Below are 13430 nucleotides of genomic sequence, written 5' to 3'. Positions count from 1 at the left end.
CTCTTTACTCACACGAAGTGTTTAGCACTATTGATAACGGATTTCAAATTGATTTCGTATTTCTAGATTTCCAGAAAGCTATTGACACAGCACCAAACAATACACTTGTAGTGAAATTGCGTGCTTATGGAATATCGTCTCAGTTATGTGAGTTATGTGACGGATACGTGATTTCCTGTCAGAGAGGTGACAGTTCGCAGTAATTGACGGAAAGTCATCGAGTAAAACAGAAGTGATTTCTAACGTTCCCCAAGGTAGCGTTATTGACCCTTTGTAATTCCTAATCTATATAAACTATTTAAGAGACACCCTGAGCAGCCGTCTTAGAGTGTCTGCAGATGATGCTGTCGTTCATCGACTAGTAAAGTCATCAGAAGATCAAAACAAGTTGCAAAACAATTTAGGAAAGATATCTGTATGGTGCAAAAATTGGCAATTGTCCCTAAATAACGAAAAGGGTAAGGTCATCCGCACAAGTGCTAAAAGGAATCCGTTAAGCTTCGATTACGCGATAAATCAGTCAAATCTAAAGGCCGTAAATTCAACCAAATAGCTAGGAATTACAGTTACGAAAATTTAAATTGGAAGGAACACATAGATTATGTTGTGGGGAAGACTAACCAGAGACTGCGTTTTATTGGTAGGACACTTAAAAAATATAACAGCTCTACTAAAGAGATTGATTACACCAGGTTTTTCCGTCCTATTTTAGAATACTGCAGTGCGGTGTGGGATCCTTGCCATATTGGACTGACGGAGTACATCGAGAAAGTTCAAAGAAGGACAGCAAGTTTTGTATTATCGCGAAATAGGGGAGAGGGAGTCAGTATAATGGTACAGTATTTGGTGTGGACATAATTAAAGCAAAGGCGTTTTTCGTTGCGGCAGAATCTTCTCACGAAGTTTCAATCAGCAACTTTCTCTCCCGAATGCGAAAATATTTTGTTGACGTCTACCTGCATAAGGAGAAACGATCATCATAATAAAACAAGGGAAATCGGAGGTCGCACGGAAAGATATAGGCCTTCGTTTTTTTCGCGCGCTGTACAGGATTGGAATAATAAAGAGTTATTTCCATAGTGTTGGAAATTGGGGACGTCAGTCATTAAAAAATTTATTGTGGAGAAGGAGGCTAATTTTTCGCTGATATTTTGTAACTACTTGGCTGTGTTTACTGATTTTTGTTTTGTTTTTTGTCGTGTACTTCGAAGGTCCACTATTTCATCTTCAGGCACTGTAGGTGTAAGATCGATGTCATACACCACCATAAATAAATTCTGTTTTGAAATCCAGCATCCCCTGGTGTGGTTCCTTCCCGTCTGACACACCCGTATAAAATCTTGAATTAATAAGATATTCTCTTCCTTCTTCGAAAGTGAATACACGGTTGTAGAACGCTGTTAGAATTTTTTTTTTGACCTGTAGCTTACGTGACCCTTATCAGATGTTATTTGAGTACAACATAGACTACGTATTGTTTATGCTTACTAATTTGATTACGCATTACGCAGATATAAGAGACCATGGAAGAGACTCGACTTGTAGCTGTCGACGTTGGTATGCTCTCTAGAGACATCCATACCGTAATACCGTTGCCGTACTTAATTGACACCTTCGATGAGCGGGGAAACATCATTATGAGAATTATCGTAGAGGGAGAACATCAGATTTTTGTTTGATGGTTTAATACACAGGCTTATTAATATCATTTCGCAGTCTCAAAAGCGTTTGTCGGGAATTGCACGAAGGCATAGGCATTAGTACAAGTCGATTTCATGCGACCACGAGTACGCAAACGCGCTCACATATGCACACACACACACACACACACACACACACACACACACACACACACACACACACACGTGGGTGTTAGTTACAGATTCAGATAACTTTGTGATTTTCCATTACTGTAATTGTCGGAATAGTCACATGTAGGATTACGATAATCCACATGCTGTTAAATGTAACCAACAGTGGTTTTCGGTGTAAATTTCGACTCTGGAATGATTAGCAATCGTCTTGCAGCATGTCACCTGTACACCTGTCAGAACGGGTAACTGTAGCAGTTGGTATGACTGGTAGAAGTCGACCTCGGGGAAGATGAGTTTGATGTCCGGTCATATTTAGGAAAACGCATGGTGATATTGACCCTACGACTTATCTCAAAAGATAGGCCAAAGGAATGCGAATCTACGTTTATAACATTTGTAGATTTAGAGCAAGATTTGTCAATGGTGACTAGGGCACATTGTTTGAAATTCTAAACGTAGCAGAGGTAAATTACATGGAGCGAAAGGTTATCCACAACATGTTGAGGAACTCGAGTTACGGAAATCAAAGGGAAGCTGTAAGTGAGAGAGGAGTGATCAGGGTTGTTGCCAGCCCCCGACGTCGTTCAGTTTGTATACTTAGCAAGCAGTAAGGGCAACCGTGGAGACTTTTGGAAAAGGAATTAAGTTCGTGAAAAAAAAGAAACAGAAACTTTGAGGTTGTCAATGGCGTTGTAATTTAACTGAAATGACAAAGGACTTAGGAGATCAGTTAAACGGAATGGATAATACCGAAAAGAGGTTACAAGACGAATATCAGCGAAAGTAAAACAGGGATAATGAAATGCAGTCGCCGGCCGGGGTGGCCGAGCGGTTCTAGGCGCTACAGTCTGGAACCACGCGACCGCTACGGAATAGCAAAATCCATTGACTACTTTAAGTGCCACGTTTCCTAATGTAATTCCCTCAGCATCGCTTGATTTGATTCGACTGCATTTGGTTCAAATGGTTCAAATGGCTCTGAGCACTATGGGACTTAACTTTTGAGGTAATCAGTCCCCTAGAACTTAGAACTAATTAAACCTAACTAACCTAAGGACATCACACACATCCATGCCCTAGGTAGGATTCGAACCTGCGACCGTAGCGGTCGCGCGGTTCCAGACTGTAGCGCCTAGAACCGCTCGGCCACTCCGGGCTGCTGTAATGGTTAGATAGTATATGTAATGAGGAGGTTCTAAACGAAGTTGGGGAGAAAAATAATTTATTGTATGTCTCGACTAAAGGCATCTCGCAGTCATCAGTGTGGTAATGGAGGGAAGTGTGAGGGAGAAGAACTGTCAAGGAAGAGCAAGGATCGGCAACAGCAAACGGGCTTAAATCGACGTAGGATGCAGTAGTTACACAACTGATGCAGCTTGTGCAGGCTAGACTAGCGCGAAGATGTGCTTCAAGCCTGTCTTCAGACCAAAGGCCACAAGTAGCTTTCCATTTTTTCAGGTGATATATGAGAACTATTGATGACGAGCAACAGGGAGATTCCATATTTCTAGATTTCCGCAAAGCATTTGACACCGTGCCGCAATGAGGGCTGTTAACGAAGGTACAAGCATATGGAATAAGTTCACAGATATGTGAATTGCTCGAAGACTTCTTAAATATTAGAAGCCAATATGTTGTCGTCGACAGCGAATGTTCATCAGAGACAAGGGTATCGTCAGGAGTGCCCCAGGGACGTGTGATATGAGTGCTGTTGTCCTCTATGTACATAAATGATTTGGCGGACAGCGTGGGCAGCAATGTGTGGTTTTTACTGATGATGCCATGGTGTACGGAAAGGCGTCGAAGTTGAGTGACTATAGAAAGATACAAGACGGCTTAGACAGAATTTCCAGTTGGTGTGATGGATGCCCCTAGCTCTAAATGTAGAAAAAATAATGCGGATGAATAAGAAGATCAAACCTGTAATGTTCGGATACATTATTATTACTGTCCTGCTTGATACTGTCAAGTCGTTTAAACATCTGCGCGTAACGTTGCAAAGCGTATGAGATGGAACGAGCACGTGAGAACTGTGGTACGGAAGGCGAATGGTCGACTTGGTGGGAGAATTTTAGGAATGTGTGGTTAACCTGTAAAGGAGACCGCATATATGACGCTGGTGCAACCTATTCTTGAGTACTGGTTGAGTGTTTGCCATCTGTACCAGGTCGGATTGAAGGAAGACAACGAAGCAATTAAGAGGCAGGCTGCTACATTTGTTAGCTGCAGATTCGAACAACATGTAAGTGTTGCGGAGGTGCTTCAGGAACTCAAATGGGAGTCGATGGAGGGAAGGCGACGTTTCCTTTCGAGACACATAGCGAGAAAATTTAGATAATTGGCATTTCTACTGCTGCCAACATACATTGCGCTTAAGGACCACAAAAATAACATACGAGAAATTACGGCTCATATGGAGGCATAGAGACAGTTTTTCCCCCGCTCTACTTGCAACTGGAACACCAAAGGAAATAACAAGTAGTGGCACAGGTTACACTCCGCCATGCACCGTACGATGACTTGCGGACTATCTATGTAGACGTAGCTATACAGGGTGGTCGGTTGATCGTGACCGGGTCAAATATCTCACGAAATAAGGGTAAAACGAAAAAACTACACAGAACGAAACTCGTCTAGCTTGAAGGGGGAAACCAGATGGCGCTATGGTTGGCCCGCTAGTTGGCGCTGCCATAGGTCAAACGGATATCAACTGCGTTTTTTAAAAAATAGGAACCCTCAATTTTTATTACATATTCGTGTAGTGCGTAAAGAAATATGAATGTTTTAGTTGGACCACTTTTTTCGCTTTGTGATAGACGGCGCTGTAATAGTCACAATCATATGGCTCACAATTTTAGCCGAACAGTTAGTAACAGGTAGGTTTTTTACATTAAAATACTGAACGTAGGTACGTTTGAAGATTTTATTTCGGTTGTTCCAATCTGATACATGTACCTTTGTGAACTTACCATTTCTGAGAACGCATGCTGTTACAGCGTGATTACCTGTAAATACCACATTAATGTAATAAATGCTCAAAATGATGTCCGTCAACCTCAATGCATTTAGCAATACGTGTAACGACATTACTCTCAACAGCGAGTAGTTCGCCTTCCGTAATGTTGGCACATGCATTGACAATGCGGTGACGCATGTTGTCAGGCAGAAAGAAATCCGGGGACGTCAGATCCGGTGAACGTGCGGGCCAATCCACCTGTCATGAAATATGCTATTCAATACCTCTTCAACCGCACGCGAGCTATGTGCTGGACATCCATCATGTTGGAAGTACATCGCCATTCTGTCATGCAGTGAAACATCTTGCAGTAACATCGGTAGCGCATTACGTAGGAAATCAGCATACATTGCACCATTCAGACTGCCATCGATAAAATGGGGGCCAGTTATCGTTCCTCCCATAATGCCACACCATACATTAACCCCCCAAGGTCGCTGATGTTCCACTTGTCGCAGCCATCGTGGATTTTCCGTTGCCCAATAGTGCATATTATGCCGGTTTACGTTACCGCTGTTGGTGAAGCTTCGTCGCTAAATAGAACGCGTGCAAAAAATCTGTCATCGTCCCGTAATTTCTCTTGTGCCCAGTGACAGAACTGTACACGATGTTCAAAGTCGTTCCTGGTGCATAGAAATATGGCACACGTGCACTCGATGTTGATGTAGCATTCTCAACACCGACGTTTTTGAGATTCCTGATTCTCGCGCAATTTGTCTGCTACTGATGTGCCGATTAGCCGCGACAGCAGCTAAAACACCTACTTGGGCATCATCATTTGTTGCACGTCGTGGTTGACGTTTCACATGTGGCTGAACACTTCCTGTTTCCTTAACGTAACCATCCGGCGAACGGTCCGGACACTTGGGTGATGTCGTCCAGCAGCACACATAGCATACGCCCGTTGGGCATTTTGATCACAATAGCCATATATCAACACGATATCGTCCTTTTCCGCAATTGGTAAACGGTCCAGTTTAACACGGGTAATGTATCACGAAGCAAATACCGCCCACACTGGAGGAATGTTACGGGATACCACGTACTTACACGTATGTGACTATTACAGCGCCTTCTATCACAAAGCGAGAAAAGTGGTCCAACTAAAACATTCATATTTCTTTACGTACTACACGAATATGTAATAAAAAATGAGGGTAGTAACCTAGAAGACAAAATCCTGAATTCCAATCACCAGCTCCTCAAAAATATCGTCTACTACTACAGATATGTAGATGATACCATCATTTTAATCAAAGGCACTAAAGATGACATCGGTGAGTTGAATCAGTTTTTCAACAACTCCCATGAAAACATAAAATTCACAGTTGAACACCAAGAAGATGGCAGTATAAATTTCCTAGACCTTACCATTAGAATAAAGAATAAGAGACATCAGTTTGAAATTTATCGGAAGCCTACCACAACACATACCACAATTCACAACTCCTCTTGCCACCCCGCAGCACACAAAATGGCAGCATTCCGGTACATGATTAATAGAGCTATCCAACTACCACTCCCAGAAGATAAATGTGACCAAGAAATTGAAATAATAAAACAAACAGCTATTGAAAATGGTTATAACAGCTCCACAGTGGACACCCTAAAACACTCAATAATGGCAAAGGAATCACAACACAAAAAACAAAAAGAAAATAACATCTTCCATACAATCCCCCTTCTGGGTAACATTTCATACCAGATTGCCAATGTCTTCAAACGAAAAGGCATAAGCATATCCTTTACAACTGACAACAGGATTGGACAGAAGTTACCCCACAACATCGGCACACGAAACCCACTTCATCACACAGGTGTGTACAAAATTGAATGTTTGGACTGTGACTGCTTCTACATAGGCCAGACAGGCAGATCATTTGAGATTAGGTTCAAGGAACACATGGCAGCACTAAAAAACAAAAAAATATCACACATCAGCAATAGCTACCCACCTGCATGAAACAAAACACCATGTTAACAAGTATTAGCATCCTACACATCCAACCAAAAGGCAGAAAACTAGACATCCTTGAAACACTCCAAATATACAAACATCAAATGAAACAACCAGAGTCCATCTTAAATGACAAAAATGACAATATTTACAATAGTATCATCTCCGTTTTCAACAACTGCCTACACTCTTAAAAATGCACACACACACACACACACACACACACACACACAAACCTAACATTTATCATAAATATTGACAGCTGCAAAGAGTACAAGAGATTGACCTCATTCACAGATAATTCATCATACCAACAGCTTGTACCCCTTGTCAGCTTGAAACTGTATGTACAACTACTGGCACAAATGTATATCTATCTGCATATTTTATAACACTGACCAATGTATTACCCCAACCTTTAGGCAGCTAATATATGCAACATGCAATCTTAAGATCCCTTGCCATGTAAATGTTTGCTCTCATATAATCACTCTTCCCTCTCTCTCTCTTTCACTCACTCACTCACTCACTCACTCACTCACACACACACTCACTCACACACACACACACACACACACACACACACACACACACACACACACACACACTTTTTTCCCTCTCTCTACCTCTCCTTCTGCCTCCAGCCCCTCACTTCACATCTGTTTATTAATCCCAATCAAAGAGTGTAATGTATGTATGATTTTACTGTTGTAGCCAATATGATCCTTGTAATTAAAGTCTGTAACATTTCACCTAATTGTTATCAACAAGTATGAAGTTTAAGCCATTTTAACATTTCACCTGATTGTATAAACGAGTATGAATGTTTAGCTTTTTTAACTTGTCAGAATTGGATTTATATACCACCTGAAGTACACACACATATATTTGACACCTCAAAACAAACACCACCAAATACTTAAAACAATTATTCTGCAATAATGTTACAATGTATATTCTTTGCACTTTGCGATCATGTCTTCTCTTCTGCTATACGAACCTTGCACCCAGCTGGTTCCAGACGCCATATTTGTTAACAAATGTGGCAGTATAAGTGTGATGTGTTACGACAGCAGAAGGAACCTGTGACCACTGAAGGTACTCTCGTTTACTTACTTACTGTTTACCATTAGATATCAGAATAATTTTTTGTCAAAAATAATTCTAAACCGTATTCTGAAATAGTGTCTTGTTTCCCCACTAGGTAGTGCCACAAGTTCCTCCAAAAATCTTAACACAACACACACACAAATGTAATACTTACTAATGTAAATCCACCCGATGATGGAGGTTTAAACCTTCGAAACGCGTCGTGGAAATAAATAAAACGGTGACTGGTAACAGTGAACTTGTTGTTTCATTTAAAAAATGAGGGGTTCTATTTTAAAAAAAGACGCAGTTGATATCCGTTTGACTAATGGCAGCGCCATCTAGCGGGCCAATCATAGCGCCATCTAGTTTCGTCCTTCAAGCTAGACGAGTTTCATTGTTTGTAGTTTTTTCGTTTGATGCTTATTTCGTGAGATATTTGGCCCGGTCACTATCAATGGACCACCCTGTAGATCATCGTTGGCTAGCTATTCATCCGGACCTCCCCACCTCCTACGGTTTCCAGTAGATCAATTTCAGCCTGAGGGCTTGAGAGATTCTGTAAGTGGAGGTTACGTATTGATCCCTGAGATATGCTCTGCCTTTTAGACGAGAGCAGTGAGGGAATTGGTGGTGGTGTGTTGCAGAGGACCAGGTGCACCTGGAGAAGGAGGAGCTGCGGCGCGAGTACGTGCTGGCGGACACAGGCAAGGTGTGGCTGGGCTCGGCGCGCCGGCCGCGCGGCCGCCGCTGGGTGTTCGGCCAGTTCGACGACGCCGTGCTGCCCGCCGTCGCGCTGCTGCTCGAGAGGGCGGCGCTGCCGCACGCGCTGCGCGGGGACCCGGTCGCCGTCGCCAGGGCCATCTCCGCCGTGGTACGTGGCCGCCTGCGCCGCACCGGCGATCAGCTCTGCCGGGGAGGGGACTCTTTCGACGAGGTGCCTGAATGTCTGTGGAGGAAAGCCAGCCCATTCTTCCTGAACGGAAACCAGTCAAGGCAGTGACGTCGACGATGGGGCTTCAAGCCAAGTCGACGTTCGAACTCGTCCAAAGGGTGTTCTATTGTTTCACGTAGGGACTATCGGGGACTGATGACCTCAGAAGTTAGGTCCATAGTGCTCAGAGCCATTTGAACCTTTTTTTTTTTGTCTCGCAGATGCTGCTTTATGACAAGCTGCATTGCCATGCTGTCACAAACAATCGTCATTGTAGCATTTCCAAAATGTCTCTGCAGCAGCTGCTTCCCTGGTTATGCAATGTGTGGAGGAGCGCTATCTTGCATAAAAATAATGCTATCCATACATTCACGCCGTTGAAGGGTTGGAATGAAGGTGGTGCGCAAAAGACTCCCATAGCGGTTATCAGTGACTGTACAGGTAACACGACCAGTAGACCCTATCAACCTTGAAACCACACACATCAAAATAAGGTTTTGCAGTTCCCCGGTTCCCAGAACTCCTGAAGATAGACGTTGACTGTGGGTATTGTATCACAGACACAGTCGCTTTGACTGTTCAGTGATGTAACTAAGCCCGCCCAAAGATGTAAACAGCCGTGCTTGAGCAGCGCCTGTTAGAGAGAGGAGGTCCGACAGCTGATCAGTTCCAGTCATTCCACCAGGAAGGAAGTACATGGCTCTTGTTGTCTGTAGTTCAACCATGCCTAGACGGTCAGTACCGCGGTTCGATCGCGTCCACATTGCTACTTTGTGTCAGGAAGAGCTCTCAACAAGGGAAGTGTCCAGGCGTCTCGATGTGACCCAAAGCGATATTGTTTGGACATGGAGGAGATACAGAGAGACAGGGTCGATGACACGCCTCGCTCAGGCCACCCAAGGACTAATCCTACAGTGGATGGCCGCTACCTGCGTATTATGGCTCGGAAGAACCCGGACAGCAACGTCACCATGTTGAATAATGCTTTTCGTGCAGCCACAGGACGTCATGTCACGGCTCAAATTGTGCGCAATAGACTGTATGATGCGCAACTTCACTTCCGACGTCCTTGGCGAGGTCCATCTTTGCAACCACGACACCATGCAGCGCGGTACAGATGGGCCCAACAACATGCCGAATGGACCGCTCAGGATTGGCATCACGTTCTCTTCACCGATGAGTGTCGCATATGCCTTCAACCAGACAATCGTCAGAGACGTGTTTGGAGGTAACCCGGTCAGGCTGAACGCCTTAGACACACTACCCACTGAGTGCAGCAAGGTGGAGGTTGCCTGCTGTTTTGGGGTGGCATTATGTGGTGCCGACGAACGCCGCTGGTGCTCATGGAAGGCGCCGTAACGGCTGTACGATACGTGAATGCCATCCCCCGACCGATAGTGCAACCATATCGGCAGCATATTGGCGAGGCGTTCGTCTTCATGGATGATAATTCGCGCCCCCATTGTGCACATCTTGTGAATGACTTCATTCAGAATAAGGACGTCGCTCGACTAGAGTGGGCAGTACGTTCTCCAGACATGAACCCTATCGAACATGGCTGGGATAGATTGAAAAGGGCTGCTTATGGACGACGTGACCCACCAACCACTCTGAGGGATCTACGCCGAATCGCCGTTGAGGAGTGGGAGAATCTGGACCAACGGTGCCTTGATGAATTTGTGGATAGCATACCACGACGAATACAGGTATGCATCAATGCAAGAGGACGTGATACTGGGTATTAGAGGTACCGGTGTGTACAGCAGTCTGGACCACCATCTCTGAAGGTCTCGCTGTATGGTGGTACAAAATGCAATGTGTGGCTTTCATGAGCAATGAAAAGGGCGGAAGTGATGTTTATGTTGATCTCTATTCCAATTTTCTGTACTGGTTCTGGAACTCTCGGAACCGAGGTGATGCACAACTTTTTTTGATGTGTGCTTATGACCCAACGATAAATGATGCCGTCAACCCGCACCACACAGTTGCCATTGCGGGATGAAGCGGTACCGGTTGATGTGGGAGCGGATTTTTCGTTGGCCATATTCTGTAATATCCTTGGAGATAGTATTGGGCTTCACCTGACCACAGAATATTCCATGGTCATTCACTGTCCACTTCCAAGCCTGCAAGAAATTCTGTTATAGCGCAGACGTCTTTCTTATTGGAAGGTCAGCATGAAGTAACTTCTGAACGTAGATAATTTTGTATGGATAGCAATGTAGAATGTTTCGCAGAATTATGTGCACCGTACTCACACGCATGTCCAAAATTCGGGCAATTCCCCGTGCACTGCATGTTCGCACACAACCGCTCGACCCCCCCCCCCCCCCCCTTGCAGCGCAGTGGCCACTTACCCTACTGACGTCGGATCAGTTGTTTTCCTCCCTCTGACACACTGCACTTCAAAAGAGACTGTCTTTTCGAATTTCGTAATCGTTTCTTCCAGAATCTTGGCCTATATCGAACCAACGCTTTGTTTTTCATACCCTTGCACGTCCAGACACAATCACCATTCTTGTAAATGAGTTTTACCAGCTGCGCACGATTCATTGAGACAGTAAAGCCGAGTGTCTCAGACGCAAACTGATGCGTCTTTTATTTGGCTTAATTCACTACTTACACCGCCATCTAGTTTCATAATTGTCATTAACTTTTTTTGTTTCCATAACGTTTCCATCTTCTATAATCTTCCATTCAAATTTGACATCGTTCTGAGCCTTTTGAAACTGGAACTTTAATTTAATCACACTATACAAAAGCGTATGGACATATGCCCTATTAAGAATTAGCATGTTCCACAACCAATCGGAGTGTCCCAGGGGTCACGTTCAGAATGCGTGGCGCAATGTTTGCCTTCAGTTCAACTTGTCACATGTACATCTGGTCTCCGAGATAGAACACATTTAATGGCCCTTGTTATTTATTTTCTGTATTATTCAGTACAGAAAAATGATTTGTAAAGTGGAGTTTTACGTATCCATTCGATAGAGCGGTCCCAAATTAGTGTAGTGCGACATTTGTTATTCGAGATGTATTAGCAGGAACAGTAAAACACGATGACTAACCAGCTGCTGAATGGCGGCAGGAGTCAGCAAGGGTCCAGACAGTGCTGTCGCCGCTGGAGTCCTGGTTATTCTTCGTGTTTTACTGACCCTGCCAATACATATAGATAAATGTTTTTGATCCCTTTAGGTAATAGCGGTGTACTACGGTGCTGACTCGCGGGGATGTCAGTGTGTATCAAGAATGCAGATATGTACCTGCAAACTAACAGAAAATAGCTTGTCCTTGGGGAGGTGAAATTACAAATAATTTTGCCAGAAAATACTGTTATTTTCAGATTAGTCACCCACCCAGAACTAATGCAAATAATTCCGTGGTACAACACCGCACATTTTGTCGGTTTCTGCATATCACAAATTACGTACGAACAAACTTCGAACAGCATTGTATCCTTAAGCATTGGATATTTCATGTTAACTGCTAAAAAGCATCCAGCAGAACCCATCGTAATACTATATTCTAGACGTGTGTTTCACAAAAAGTAGCACAGATACTTATGTAGCTCGTCAGTGGCATAATGTGTGTGCTACACGATGTCTGCGGGAGTGAAATACACTACTGGCCATTAAAATTGCTACACTAAGAAGAAATGCAGATGATAAACAGGTATTCATTGGACAAATATATTATACTAGAACTGACATGTGATTACACTGTCACGCAATTTGGGTACATAGATCCTGAGAAATCAGTACCCAGAACAAAAACCTCTGGCCGTAATAACGGCTTGATACGCCTGGGTATTGAGTCAAACAGAGCTTGGATGGCGTGTACAGGTACACCTGCCCATGCAGCTTCAACACGATACCACAGTTCATAAAGTGTAGTGACTGGCGTATTGTGACGAGCCAGTTGTTCGGCCACCATTGACCAGACGTTTTCAATTGGTGAGAGCTCTGGAGAATGTGCTGGCCAGGGCAGTAGTCGAACATTTTCTGTATCCAGAAAGGGCCTTATAGGACCTGCAACACGCGGTCTTGCATTATCCTGCTGAAGTGTGGTTGTTTCGCAGGGATCGAATGAAGGGTAGAGCCACGGGTCGTAACACATCTGAAATGTATCGTCCACTGTTCAAAGTGCCGTCAATGCGAACAAGAGGTGACCGAGACGTGTAACCAATGGCACCCCATACCATCACGCCGGGTCATACGCCAGTATGGCGATGACGAATACACGCTTCCAATGTGCGTTCACCGCGATGTCGCCAAACACGGATGCGACCATCATCATGCTGTAAAGAGAACCTGGATGCATACGAAAAAATGACGTTTTACTATTCGTGCACCCAGGTTCGTCGTTGAGTACACCATCGCAGGCGCTCCTTGTCTGTGATGCGGCGTCAAGGGTAACCGCAGCCATGGTCTCCGAGCTGATAGTCCATGCTGCTGCAAACGTCGTCGAACTGTTCGTGCAGATGGTTGTTGTCTTGTAAACGTCCCCATCTCTTAACTCAGGGATCGAGACGTGGGTGCACGATCCGTTACAGCCATGCGGGTAAGATGCCTGTCATCTCTACTGCTAGTGGTACGAGGCCGTTGGGATTCAGCACGGCGT

At 44.2% G+C, this 13430-nt stretch overlaps 1 protein-coding gene across 3 annotated transcripts in view; it reads left to right on the top strand.

Annotated features, from left to right (window-relative positions):
- Nucleotides 1–13430, top strand: part of LOC126161757 (hemocyte protein-glutamine gamma-glutamyltransferase-like) — a 174488-nt gene that overhangs the window by 96687 nt on the left and 64371 nt on the right. For all 3 annotated transcript variants that reach the window (XM_049917809.1, XM_049917808.1, XM_049917810.1), the window contains one exon: nt 8524–8750. In XM_049917809.1, the coding sequence (XP_049773766.1) occupies nt 8524–8750 (227 nt within the window). The remainder of the gene's footprint in view (nt 1–8523; nt 8751–13430) is intronic.

This window comes from Schistocerca cancellata, chromosome 2 (assembly GCF_023864275.1).
Source record: "Schistocerca cancellata isolate TAMUIC-IGC-003103 chromosome 2, iqSchCanc2.1, whole genome shotgun sequence".
Lineage (NCBI taxonomy): Eukaryota > Metazoa > Arthropoda > Insecta > Orthoptera > Acrididae > Schistocerca > Schistocerca cancellata.
Note: the sequence above shows the minus strand (reverse complement) of the source record. Positions and strands in the feature narration are given on the sequence as shown.